This window comes from Sorghum bicolor, chromosome 10 (assembly GCF_000003195.3).
Source record: "Sorghum bicolor cultivar BTx623 chromosome 10, Sorghum_bicolor_NCBIv3, whole genome shotgun sequence".
Taxonomy (NCBI): Eukaryota; Viridiplantae; Streptophyta; class Magnoliopsida; order Poales; family Poaceae; genus Sorghum; species Sorghum bicolor.
The window spans coordinates 54,004,804-54,019,184 of record NC_012879.2 but is presented as its reverse complement, the minus strand read 5'-3'; the positions used below and the strand labels follow the sequence as shown (position 1 = coordinate 54,019,184).

The window sequence follows — 14,381 nt, the reverse complement described above, 5'->3', positions numbered from 1 at the left end:
AGCACTAGTCCCCCGTGTAGTGTAGGTCGACTACTCTGTTCAGTCTGTTGAAAAAGGGCCTTGTGCCCTTGTTACTCATGTGGTCATGTGCAAGTGTAAGTCGAGTATCAAAGCTGCCGTTACAGTTAGCAAATAGCAATGTTTTTGGAGAGGTGGAGAACTGGAGTCTTTTACAGTACTGGTTTCACAGTATGGCTGCCACAACCTGTTGTCTACCGATTCCAGTAACCCCTCTGAATATTGGAACAAGGGTGTGAAGCAACCAGCTCGAGAAAATAAAACCAGGTTGAACAATCAACTGATACAACTCAAATCTTATATTATTTCCCTGGAACGAATGCAAGATATATGTTCATGTAACACCAATGTCTTCTAACATAAAAAGGTGGTCTTCTAGCGTTCAAATTGAAGCATTTGTATCTGGGAGACCCAAGTAATTTGAAGAAAGAAGACCAGAATCTACTAACAATCCAATCAAATTTCAAATCATCGGTACCTATGTACCATTCATCATTTCCTTTGGAAATTCAGCTTCATTATGGCAACGCCGAACAACAGCGCAAAGAGGAGCCCAAATGCCACAACCACCATGGCGACCACCCCAAGGAAGCTGTGGTCGAAGCCGAGGTAGTCCCTGACAAAATTTGCCACGGTGGTGTTGGTAACACCGTCAAAGAGCGGAGTATCGACGTCATCACCATACTGCGACACTACCATCCCGTACAAGCTCCATGCGACAGGGCAGAGCCAGTAATACCATCTCCACCAGATAGGAATTTTCTGAATGTAGTGTTGAAACAGCACAGATTGAGATAGACATTAAACCTGAAGGTTCAATATTTAGTCAAGTAATTCAAAAAAAAAAATGCAATATGAATGTACAGCTAACTTACAGTTTGAGGGATAAGAAAACCAGAGAAGAGGTTCCATGTGGCGTGGAACGCTGCGGATACAATGGATGCTATGTGGTGGTTCTGTGTCAACCCGATCGCCATCATACCACAGAATGTGAAATACAACAGCGTGAAGTACATGAAGAAGAGGTTCCAGAAGAATTTAGCAAATGTCCACTTGAACCCCATCATGGCATACACTATGACACTATATATGCAAGTCTGAACCAATGTGTAGGGGAGCTCAATTACAACCTGTAGGAGAAACACTGACTGGTGTGACGCGAGCTTCCACTTCCAGGCACTACATGTCCTCTCAACCCATCAAAGGAAACAAAGTGTGCAGAATTTTTACCTGTCCAAACGCATATGGGAAAGCTGAGTACATGCCGGCAGCTCTTTCCCTGTAGAAGGCCGTTCGCTCGACAGACACCACTGGCTGAACTGTTGCTGCGTTCAGCACACCCATGGTTAGAACAGCAGCATACATGGACCCCATGGCATTGAACACATCTTGTGGTTTCTCCCTGGATTAAGAGGCAAAGGGTAATAAGTGGCCACTTTCATAGGTGACACCAAGATCTCATCATTTTTCCTATGTACTGATGCTCTACAATGTATAGGGCTCAACCTTTTGGTGCCAATGCCCCAGAAGATGGTGCCGAAGAGTAGAGCTATAACGGCGGTGAAGAAAAACCGGACAGCATTGTACTGCGGGTTCCTCCAGTAGGACAGGTTTTGCTTCCAGAGGCAAGCCAGACATTGTGTGAAGAAAGACCGTGAGTGCGTGGTGGAGAAGTGGAGATCGCTCGAACCTGCTGGTGGAGTACTCAGTTCATGTATCAAGACCTTGTTCCTCCTGTATAATAAAAAAATTAGACATTACTGGTGTCGCTACAGCTTACAACAAGAAATTCCTTTAGTTGCCAGTCATAATAGCAACCAGCTAGAAAAATAAAATACAAACAATTCACATATTAAAAACCAAAACTACAAAGCATTCGTACACATATACTAGTAGGGCAGTAGGTTACTGACTGGCATAGTTCAGAATTCTTGTATATGTCACTAAAATCAACTCCTAGCACAAATTCTTGTGTAACTGTTGTCACTTCCAGCATCCAGGTCGCTGGATTATAGCCATCTTCGATTTTTCCGATTCCTTCAATTCCCTGAACAAAATGAAAGACTATGAGATTTCGAGATTGTAGTGTAGAAACATTGAATTCTTTTAAGCAGTATTTACCTCAAAATACTCGATCATTTCTGAGGAATGACGGCCTAGTGGACCAAAATATATCTCTTCTCCACCTTGCTTCAACAGTAAGAGCTGCGTGAATGGAATCATGAATTCAGGATTCTTTGCATCATTATTCAGACAATCAAAAGTCACAAATGCTATTGCTAATCGCCATAGTTTGATCTCTTCAAGCAGAAAAAAGAGATACAACCTAGGAGAAACTAGGCGTTTTTTCATTAAGAAGAGAATAGACACCCAAATTTAAGCAGAGAGAGGACTTGAACGTGGGTGGTTGGGTGCATGACCACACCTCCCACCCAACTAGTTGGCATGTTGTTGTAGTAACCGCTATATTCAATGTTCCCCATCAGTCCCTCACCATTTTCTCCTGTAAATTTGTATGGTTTACTTGGTTGGTATTGCTATGGGACTATTATTCTTTCAAAAATAAAATAAATTTATAATACGTCACAGGAACTAGGCATCTTTACAATTAAAGAAAAATCACTTAAAACTCAATTCCTAAAATATAGAACATGCCATTTGGCCAAGGCTCACCTGTTCCCATGAGTACTACCTAAGAAGAATACAGACTTATAGAGGAAATGAGGTCTGTTGAAAAACAAAATTTCATAATGCTTTAAGGCAATAGTTCATGTACCTCATCAAAAGCTTCAAATATGTCAATGCTTGGTTGATGAATTGTGCAGACGACTGTTCGACCAGTATCAACAGTGTTCCTCACTGTCCTCATCACAATTGCTGCTGCACGAGCATCGAGTCCTGATGTTGGTTCATCCATGAAAATTATTGAAGGGTTCGCAACAAGCTCTACAGCAATTGTCAACCTCTTCCGCTGCTCGATCGACAGGCCATTAACTCTAGGCAATCCAACCAGAGCTTCTCTTACCGGTGTGAGCTCCACAAGCTCCATCACCTCCTCAATGAACATCTGCACCCTCAAACCACAGATGTTCAGAAAATAATAAACTAAAAGCGAGTGCTTAACATATTCAGCTGACCTTTCTTGTCCTCCAACTCACGTCCCCTGGCAGTCGAAGCCATGCTGAAAACAGCAGTGACTCATGCACTGTAACATGTGGGGAGTGGATATCATCTTGTTCACAGTATCCTGATACGCGTGCAAATGTTTCTTGTTTCTTTGGATATCCAGAAATGCTGATACTCCCCTTGATGTATCCATTGGTCTTTCTTCCTGCCAGAACATCCATCAGAGTTGTCTTGCCAGCGCCACTAATGCCCATCAGGGCAGTCAGTACTCCTGGCCTAAAAGATCCACTAACGCCCTTTAGGATCTCCAATTTATCTTCTAGAACTTGTGTTTTCATTTCCTGAAGTTTTCCATTGACATTTTTTCTTATACACTTATAGTTCAGGAAAAAGAGAAAATTGATAGTTAAAGACTTACAATTATTTGCTCAGTCCTATATAAAACTCACCTGTGGGACATCGACAGAGTATCTGATACCATCAAAAGTTAGTGAGAGTGGAGCAAATGGGAAAATCATCCCCCTTCGTGCAGACATATAATTGGTATCAGTACTTGCCAAACTTGTTTCATTGTAGTTGCCTATGTCCTGACAAGCACTTTCATATGACTGGCAACTACATCCAAATTCCTTCTCTTTATGTAATGACACATCTATAGTCATACCAGTCAAATTTGCATGTTTCTCCTTTAGTGTCTCTTCTGATACTGACGGATACGAGTGCCCATATGCTGTAAAACCAAACAGGACATACATACCTCTTAGCAAAGTTGTCAAGCTATTTGGTGGATTCAAGGCATTGCAGTTCCTTGTTTCAATTCATACTGTAACTGCAAATAGTGTAGATCATGGTAATGTATCGAGTTTTGATCACTTAACAGCCCTGCTAGAAAGGTACTAGTTAGTAAATGAAGGTGTGCACTCACACTTGAGGTATGCAAGGCAGAGCGTGAAGAGAGAGTTGAAGAGAAGTGTGAATCCAAGCAATGCACCAAAGCCAATCCAGTACCACTTGGCTTCTGGAAAAATTCCATGGGATTTGAGGATAAGCACACCAAGGGGTTCAGTCGAGCCTGGAAGGACCTTCTGCCAACTTTGTCCCAAGAACTCGTTCACTGAGATAGCATTTTGCGCATACATCATCGGAGAGGTCCAGTATCCCCAAATCCACAATTTGTTCATGTCTTCTGGAAGTCATGAAAGGAAGGGGCAAGTTAGCAGCAAAAGCTGCAAAATGAGTTCAAAATCATGGAATAGGATGACAGATTTTTACCTCTAGAAAGAACAAATCCACCTAAAAGCATAACAACTAAAACTGCAAATGATCCAAAGACGTATGCAACAATCATGTTTCTTGCTGCTCCTGCGATGAACCGGAAGAGGGAAGCTGCCATCTGATTAGCTGCTAAGAAAAGCAGATACTGCTTGAAAAGCCTAAGGATAATGAAACTCTGTCAGTCTGTCATAAAAAAGAGTAAGAATAGCATATGCAAGTGATTAAATACATAGGGTAAAAATAGGACATGATTAATAAAACCCACCTGACTACATCTGGATCAAACCCAATGGCATAATAAGTTATGAAAACAAACCCGCCAACTTCAAGAAATGTGATGGGGATCTTGAGAATCCATGATGGTACAGTGTAAGTCCAAGCAGGATAGAAGTGGAGATCTCTTTGCTTGAAAAAAATGGGTAGCTTCAAAATGGTGAGGGTAAGCTCCGAGAAGCCATTGAATATGATCACGAGTGTTGTGAAGAAGAGTGCACCCATGTATATGCCTCCATTTGCCACAGAATCACGGTGCATTTTTGAACGGAAGAAGAGTGTCATCTCAATGACTGATAACAGAATCAGCTGTGTTGCCAAACAAACAAGTAGACACAGTTGTGTATTTGGTTAAGTAACGAATGTGACAAAACATAGCTGGTGTTAATCATCAATGGTCATCTTATGAACAGTTAAGTTTTCATTATATTCACGGCATTTGAAACTGTAAGGTTCCATTATTACGTGGGAATTTTGCATATTTTCAATAGGAATTATGTTTTGTTTTAAATTCCTACATTCCAAAGACACCAGAAACTGGGCATTCCAACTAATAGGAGCATCCCAACTTGCTAGTTGGCGAACCATGAGACATATTCAACAAACGAAATATTTTTATGCTAATTGTGCTTTATCCTAGAAAATCACCCTCCTTGCAGGTTATTTAGATTTAGCCAAATATAGCTATTGGCTTTTAGCAACATAGTGAACGATATATTATTTGGTAAGAAGAGGGCAACCTCGTCATGCTGGTGCTGCATAAAGAGTATTCTCATTTGAGCCTATTCTGAAGTTAGGGGCCAATTACCTGTACAACTCGAAACATGTAGAAAAATGAGTTCCTCTTCATTAGCAGAATCTCCCGATCGATGTTGGCTTTCAGTAGCTCTTTTGCACTTGTACCGTACTTTGAGGTTGCCAAAACTGAAGGTTGGTTCATGCTCTTGTCGAATGACACAGAAATCTCATTTGTCATGGCCTGTCCAACACGGAATGAGCGAAATGAATCTGCAAATTCCTTCACTGAGATGTAGCAGTATGTCTGATCGTGCTGAGCCCAGTACTGCTTCTGATCCTTTTTTGACGTCACCTACTCAGAGTTAGCAGATGAACAAATATTTACTAAGAGTAGGGGTGCAAAGGGGTAACCTTTAGGTGCACCTCCAAACCTCTTTAGTTCAAATATTTGTACTACTTCTTAATATTTTTGGAGAAGTAGTATAAATATTTGAACTAAAAAGATTTAGAGGTGCACCTAATCATCACTCATTTGCACCCCTAACTAAGAGTTATACATAAATGTAAGTAGCAATATCATGGTTCAGTTGGTCATACTTCTTGCAAGAAATCAGCGACACCCTTTCTGTCAGGGCATCTGAACCCTATGGACTCAAAGAAATCAAGAACATCCTCACGGGGCCCATGGTACACAATCTGGCCATCTGAGAGGAGTAGGATGTCATCAAACAAGTTGTATATCTCGGGTGCAGGCTGTAGCAAGGAGATGACTGCTGTTCCACTGAGGATGTGAATGGCCTGTCTGAGAGAGTTGATAATCTGGAATGTTGTGGAGCTATCAAGCCCATTGGAGATCTCGTCCATGAACAGTGCTTTCGCTGAACCAACTAATATCTCACCTACAGGTTATACCAAAGTCAAATACCGCTAGGCAGTGATGTTATTTTTGTTTCTAGAGGACAAATGAAGATTTCAGAGTTCTGAATCCAGGACATAATTGTTGGTTGTTATGTATGTACCTGCAGTAACACGTTTTCGTTGTCCTCCAGATATACCCCTGAACATCTCATCCCCTACCATTGTGTCTGCGCATGCCTCTAGTCCCAATATCTACAACAATGATTGGTAAACCTAGACCATGTAAGCTTCAGACCATTCAATATTGCAAACTACAAGTAATCTCCAACTTTCACCCTCAGCATGTACTCCACCACCACATTAGCTTTATGCCCTCCCAGTGCAGCTGCCTGAAATGAGCATAACGATTTTGGTGCTCCTGTTATGATTAGTACTCTTGAAAATGATTAGGAAGCATAAAAAAATATATGATTTTCTTGTCATACCTTCATGAAAGCATCAAGGTCAGCATCAGGCTTAATGTTTGCCTCTTTCTCTCGCCTTAACAATTCACACAATAAGTCTGAGTAACAGAAGCACAGTACCAATCAAGGAGTTTGTAAGTAAATCAGCGGTGTTTTCTATTGTGGAGCTTAATTGTTACTCCGTACATCATACCGTAGAAATATCCAACTCCTTGGCACCTTGCAGAGAAGGCAAGAGTTTCCCGCACAGTCATCTCCCCTATGTGAAGATCATGCTGGCTTACGTATGCAGCTGTCCTTTGGGGCACAAAATCATCCATTTCATGCCCATTGTAAGTGACTTTTCCTGAAACCTACAAATAGAAGAGGAATCTGGCATGTGATTATAGCTTCAATGCCTAACCTAAACAATGCCTAAGGATAATAAATGGTTCTGAGTAGTAGATTGAAAGCACCGCCAATATACTTTCAGCAGTTAGACATATTCAGTACCAAAACCTAGTACTTGGTACCGGAGAAATAAACAGGAGCGTTGCAAAGCACTTAAGATCTGGGCTAAAAGCTCTTTTCTTCACATATTCAGCCTCCTGCGTATTTTCTCCAAGAAAAAGCATTTGGCTGTATAAGTAAATGCACAATTTGTATACCTTAAGACTTTTGCCTAACCTCCCAGATAATGCAAGAAGCAATGTGGTCTTCCCTGATCCTGGTGGGCCTAGAAGCAGAGTCATTCTGCAGAACAACTAGAGCAAGATGAATAGAGTGAACTCATGAAGCACTCGTCCATTCAAGAAGAACAACATATACCTCTGAGGCTTGATGATACCACTGATGCCATTGAGGATTGGTATTGTCTGCTTCCTGCTGGGCAATATGTGCAGGGCATTTGCAACTCCCTGAACGATAATTCAAAAAGTCTCATAGCATATGAAATTTAAGAAATATGAAGATCAGGGATTAATATTGTTGTTCTTTTTTTTTGAAAGGAATACTGTTGAAATTCTGGTGCTGTATACACTGTACAGGGGAGCTAATAGATATGAGAAATACCTCAAAAATGTTGGTGATTGAGTTCAGAATAGTTGGCAGGCCCCTGGTTCCAATGTGAACTTCAGCATCGACCTTCAGATGCTTGAAACGCACCTCAATTGTCGGAAGAACAATCCCAACTCTAGAAACAACATATAGAACAAAAGCATTAATTGCATCTTATATATTCAGTCTGATGGCAAGGAATAAAAATGTCCCATTCTCGTCCCTTCAATGCATCCTTTCTGTCATTTTTAATTTAGTCCTTGTAAGCACACAAGCCCCTATACATATATATACAACAACGCAGTCTCGTCGCTATATTTAACTATAAAAAGGCAAATAGGTGCGTGTTGAGAAGCAAAATCTTACGGCTTGGGTCAGCTTCCATCGAAGAAGAGTGTGGCAGGCTGGCAGCACGCACCGTACAGTTTCTATGTTGCGGGATGAAACCAAGTGTGACGAAAAGCATCTGGTAAAGACGAGCCCCATCGACTCTGTCTCCAACACCTATCATATCTTGTCAGTCCATCTTCACATACTCATCTGTCGCCCATAGACGGCGAAGACGATGGGTATGGCCGCTACCCGTCAGTCGCTTAGGGCCGTGCCGGTGAGGTGGATGCCTCCGGGCAACGGGGCATTTACCGGTTCAGAACTCATAGGGCGAATGAGCGAGGGCGACCTACGCGGAGGCGAGCGCTAGCGGAAGAGGACAGCGGCGGTGGAGGGCGTCCGGCAGCCATGTTGGAAGAAGACTGAACCGAGAAATGGCCGGGCCTGGCCGCCTGGCTCAACCAGTTCATCGACCAGCAAATGCGCCATTTTTTAATAGAAAAAAAATATAAGAGAAACAAAATCTCTGCTATATGTATCAAACAACAAAGGACTCAAGCAAACTGAGATAAAAAATCTAAAGAGATTCAATTCAAAACTCTTATATATCTAGGTCAATATAGAAATTCTTTCGGATATTTTCCTTTGCTTTGTTTCTGTTAACAAACAATTTGAAATACCTCGACTTTTCCAGGACAGGTCTGAGTAATGATTCAAAGCACTTCTTTTTCTATTACACCATTTTGGAAACCTAAGGACTTGATCGTACGGGTATGGAAGATACATGATTCGTATCCTAACAGGAAAAGGAGGAAACATGTATTCAACTTGGAGTGAGTAAACATAATTCCATACTCAATCTTACATATCCCTATAGAATTTTGTGGAAAAGCCATATTTGATGAAAGTCGCATGTATGGCTTGAAGGGAGATCTTTTCCTATCTTTCTACATATGGGTCCAAAAGCCGAAAAAACAAGTGATTCACTTTTGGCACTTATAAAAAGAAAATGAATTCTTGAATTTTTATCCTTTGTATAAGAGCATAAATTTAGTTCAAAGAATACACTCTTTTGGAACTAAACTATACTCCCTTCGTATAGGATTTAGAAGTTGTTTAGAACAGCGACACGGTCTCCAAAATACAACTTTGACCTCTTATTTTTTTATAAAAATATTTAGGAAAAATGATATATGTATATTTATGAAAGTATTTTTCAAGACAAATCTATTCATATAATTTTTACATTTGCAAACTCAGCAATTTAAAAGTCATTAATGATTTATATTTTCAATGTTTGACCCAAACCTTATCCAAAACGACTTCTAAACCTATATGGAGGGTGTACCTTTTAGACAATTTTGTGGTTTGTGACATGCTTGGAAGCCGGTTTGGCTTTAATTTGCTATTGCTAGTTGTGTAGTCTTATGGCTGTGTCATATTAGCAAGACATTTTGATTTGTAGACAATGTCCAACATTATGTTTGATCATTACTCGGTTGGATCCGAAGTGCCAATCATCGATCAATGGGATGACATAGTGGTTGACAACAGTAGATGGGCCATAGGTAGATTTGCCACAGATAGATTTGGATAAGGTCACTTTGATGCAAGACCAACACATTAGCTTTAGCGACCTTGGCTTATTCAGAGGTTGCAACATGATCTACAAGGAGGCAGAGCTTCTTACCACCGAGCAATAGGTTAGTTCTAAACTTCTAATGTTTCCTAGAGGATCTTGAGCTCCTTGAGCTACACCTCCATGTGTTTGTTTACATGGAGTAATGAACACCATCACCCAACATTGGAATGCATTGATCGAGTCTTCATCACATCAAATTATGTTGACAATAATTCCCAAACCATATCCTACGGGTGGCATCGTCTAACCGCCCTGATCATGTGCCCCTAATCTTGAAAACAACATTGTTTCACTTTCACCTGCCAAGGAACAATTTTGTGTTGAGTCCATGTGTCCAAAGCTCAAGCGATACCTTGAAGTGCTCCAGGAGGGATGGAGGGGGTGGAAGTGGAGTAGTCCAATGCTTGTTGCACTTTGGATCAATGACTATGAAACACCTACAAAGCCGTACAACGTTGGAGTAAAAAAATTATGGGTAGTATGAGGCCGTAACTCATGATCACAAAGGAGGTGGTATTCAAGTTGGCCATTGCTCAAGGGTCTAGGTCACTGATGAGTTCCAACTCCGTAAGGAGTTGAATGGTCACTATTTGGGTCTAGCATCACTGTAACACATGATAGCTCATCTTTGGATGTGTTTGTTCTTGTTGGCCAATGGAGATGTGAACACTAAATTCTTCCACTTAAAAGCCTTTCCACTGTACTAGAAGAACTTCATTAAATATTTTAGAGTTGATGGGCTTTCGTTGGTGCAAGAACAAAAGGCAGAGGAGACTTTATCACTTCTAGGAGCTACTTGATAACCCCATGTATAGATAATTTATGTTTGCTACCCTCAGATTTCCTTGCCACGATTTCAGTATCTCTTCCTTGGATGTTTATTTCTCTAGAGAAGAGATCTAGAGTGTTATTGAACATCCAATAAGAAAAAACACTAGGGTTAGATGATTTCACTAGCCCTTTTACAAGACAACTTGGTTAGTTGTCAAGGCTGATGTCATGAACACCTTCCATGCTTTCTGGTCGTTTGACGAGAGGAGCTTCCACTTGATCAACTATGTCCTTCTCATCGTTTTAGAGAATAACAAGTTAGGCATAGGAAATCAAGGACTATCGATCGATAAGACTAATCAACAACTTTTGGGAAGCTTTTCTCTAAAGACTTGCAACAAAGTTGGCTCTGGTCATGGACAAGTTGGTTCATCCGAACCAGAGCACATGCATCAAAGGGTTGCTTCTTCATAACATAGGGCCAAGTTCTTCTTTTGGCTTGCCTTACATAGAAGGTGCTGGATTGCAGATTGTTGACATAGACACAATCTCCAGTACACCAACCTATGTGCTTTCTATGATTAGGAGTGCGAGACAGTGGAACACCCCCTATTAGGGTGTTCCTCTGACCCTGGTCTATTCGTGCTGTCACCAAACAAGAAGATGGCACTCACTAGTTGGTGGCTAGTGAGTAGTAGGAAGATGGTGGACAAGTCATGCCATAAGGGATTCGATTGTCCAATGCTTTTGGTTGTTTGGAGGCTTTGGAAGGAGCGTTGTAGGTTTTTGATTGATCTTTTAACATGGTGCCCAACATCTCTCCAAACCAGGGAGGTGATCACCTCTTGGTGCAGAATGGGTATCATAGTTGTGGTCTATTTTACTAGTTCTCATGTGTAATAGTAATTGTAGGCATAGGTTGTTCCTTGCTTGTTTCTATGTAATAGCCCATTTCAAGCCCATTGTTGTTTAGGCTCTCTTCTAGCCTGGACATGCCTGTGGTTGCTATCTATTTCTCTAAATGGAAAATATCTCTAGGCACACCCATGTAAATGTTTTTTTGGAGAGCTCTATGTTTACATTAAAATGGAAAAACTTATCATCAATAGCCATTTAAAACAAAATTTTAACTACACCTTCATATCAATAAGATAAGATATACTTACATATACATGGGCCAAGTCCGTCATTTGTGCCTCTTCTTTTTCTACCCTATAGCTACTTCATGACCATCAACATGAACTACTTGGCAGCAACACCCCTGCCTCTAGCACCTTCCAGCAATCTCTTACCACAGCTGTTTGCAGTGTGGCCTCCCTAGAACCCTAAGGGCATTAGTTCAGCACAATTTTTACTTCCTCCCCTTTCTTCTTTCAAATAAATTGCTTCCAAAATGAGATAGTTTTCCAAATCAGGAGGTCTCTGGCGTTAGTAAAATGTGTTCACAAAAAAAAAGTAAAACGAGAGCCTTCTGTTTAGTTTTTGTTAACAAATTCCAATTTGGAAGATGCTTAGAAAAGTAATCCTTGCGCACACACACTATGAGACCTTAGCGAAGAGCACAAAGTGCAGACATGGAAAAGAAAGAAAGATTGGCCTCCATAGCAGTCAACGCAAAAAATAAATCCAAACGGCCTTGCCAATGCCACACTCTCGTTGTCGTCCCTTGCTTTTCCATGGTTCACAGCCACTTGTCAAAAAAAAAAAGGTTCACAGCTGAATCCCATTTCCATCCATGCTGCTGCCACCGCCTCTCAGTTATATTATATATTTGTTTTTTTAATTCTTCACTATGAATATCTCGTCATAGCTGATGTCTTTAAAGATATTCCGATTCCGATCAGGACAAAATGACATGAGCAGAAACCATCACTCTAGCTCGGACTTCCGGCACGATCGTGGATCCTAAGGACCAATATAATGTCAACATCTAACAAGAAGATATAATAAATGATGTGACGGTTCCTACTATATATTGTATCTTAGATTTCTCCTCACGACAAAATCCCGATTGTTCATGGATCCAACAAACTTCATCCAGGTAATTAACGGTTAGAGCAAGATCCTTGTCCACCAAGGTCGGTCGACGTCCCTCTCACCTAGAGGTGGTACTTAGGCTGTACGGTCTCCTCGTCCTTCGTCCTGTGACCTCTAGGCACACGAAATATGTCAAGTTGCACCAACATAGCATGGGAAATCTGTGCTTGGTCTAAACACAACTCATGACACATTGACACGTCTTTGTATCATATTAATATCTAAGCACAACCCTTAATTAAATATTGGAACCTGCTATTTAGCATTTAATTGTACCACATGTTAGTAAATACTACTCTCTCCATCCCAAATTGTAAGTCATTCTAAGAATATTGGAGAGTTAAAGCATCTCAACTTTGACCAAAATTTTAAAGAGAATTACAAAGATTTATAATATCAAATAAGTATAATATAAAAATATAATTAATAAACAATGTAATGATACTAAGTCGACACCATAAATATTATTATCTTACTATATAAATTTGGTCAAACTTGAGATGATTTGACTCTATGAGATTCTAGAAATGACTTATAATTTAGAAGGAGGGAGTACTTAATATTTTTTTGTTGTGCCCTCGAACTAGTACTCATTCTCTTAGGCCCTGTTTAGATTTGAAATTTTTTTGACCAAAGTGGTAAAATTTTTGTGGTCAGAACTTTAGCTTAGAAGTCTGACGTACGCGAAAAATTTTAGGTGTTTAGTTTGACAAATTTTTTTTCTGACACAACTTCGCCTACATGCAGTTTCAGTTGTCATTGGTGGATTTCTATGGGAGTGCGTGCGCAGTAGCAGGTCATGCAGCCTAAAATTTTGGTCCCAAAATTTTTTGGCCCTGTTTAGTTCCTAGGCTCCAATTTCACTTGATTCACAGTTGGTACTGCAATCAATTAGAGTGCCGATATGGGAGTGCGCGCGAGTGCGATGTAGAATGTGAATCAAGAACACAGCTCCAACGACATCCGTGACGGAAATCATCGGTCGAATACAAGTGGATCAACACACAATCTCTCTCCTCTCCGAAATATGAGTGCCAGCTCGAACAATGAGCACATGCGCGCGTATACGTACCGGTCGATGCGTTCCCTGAGCTTGAGGAGGAACCCCTCGTTGTCCCGGTCGACGGAGCCCACGAGGCGGTCCAGCAGCGCGCGGCGCTGCGCCAGGCCGAGCTCCCCGACGTCCACCACGGCCTTCCCGCAGGCGCCGTCGCCGTCGACGAGCGCGGTGCGGGCGCGCTGGGCCGTGGGCAGCCGCTCCAGCGCCGCCCAGAGCCGCACCTCATCCTCTTCCTCGTCACCGCCACCGCCACCGCCGCCAGCATGGGGCCTCCTGACGGCAATGGTGGCGCTGTGCGGCGCCGCCGTGGAGTGCGCCATTTCTGTTTCCGCCCACTCCTCCATCGGGCCGCTTGTTTTGGTCTCGGTCGTCGGGGCACGTACGCAGGCAGGCAGGCAGCACGAGGTGTCTGTATATAGGGACAGGGCCTTGGCTTGGCTCTTTGTTTTTCCCGGCGCGGAGTCTAGGAGGAGGAATAAACTAGCAACGCTACCAATGTGCAGAGGACACCATTAATTATAATATTGCTGCAGTGTCGTTTCTCTGGAATTCATCGATGCTACTGTAAAACCTAGCAATGAATTTGTTACCTACTGTCACGACTCAGGACTACTAAGCAGACGGCTGAAAGGAGCAACGGCACTGTTGGGCGTCCGACAATAACGAAGACGGCAACTGACAGCGTGGGGTAAAATAATACCTGTATGAGTGGGTTGTTAGCTTTCTGTTAGCGGTTACTTAACGTGGGTAACGG

At 41.7% G+C, this 14,381-nt stretch overlaps 1 protein-coding gene across 1 annotated transcript; it reads right to left on the bottom strand.

The window, feature by feature from the left end:
* LOC8083477 (ABC transporter G family member 36) lies at positions 333-14,178 on the bottom strand. The gene is made up of 22 exons (XM_021450583.1): positions 13,640-14,178; positions 7,803-7,923; positions 7,560-7,648; positions 7,400-7,484; positions 6,946-7,105; positions 6,774-6,850; positions 6,624-6,677; positions 6,450-6,540; positions 6,028-6,329; positions 5,501-5,782; positions 4,685-5,001; positions 4,417-4,577; positions 4,070-4,330; positions 3,594-3,874; positions 3,156-3,485; positions 2,795-3,085; positions 2,140-2,223; positions 1,932-2,065; positions 1,525-1,752; positions 1,249-1,420; positions 894-1,148; positions 333-780 (listed from the first exon to the last, which is right to left on the bottom strand). The coding sequence occupies exons 1-22, from the start codon at positions 13,969-13,971 to the stop codon at positions 511-513; spliced, it is 4,377 nt and encodes a 1,458-aa protein (XP_021306258.1). The 5' UTR covers positions 13,972-14,178; the 3' UTR covers positions 333-510.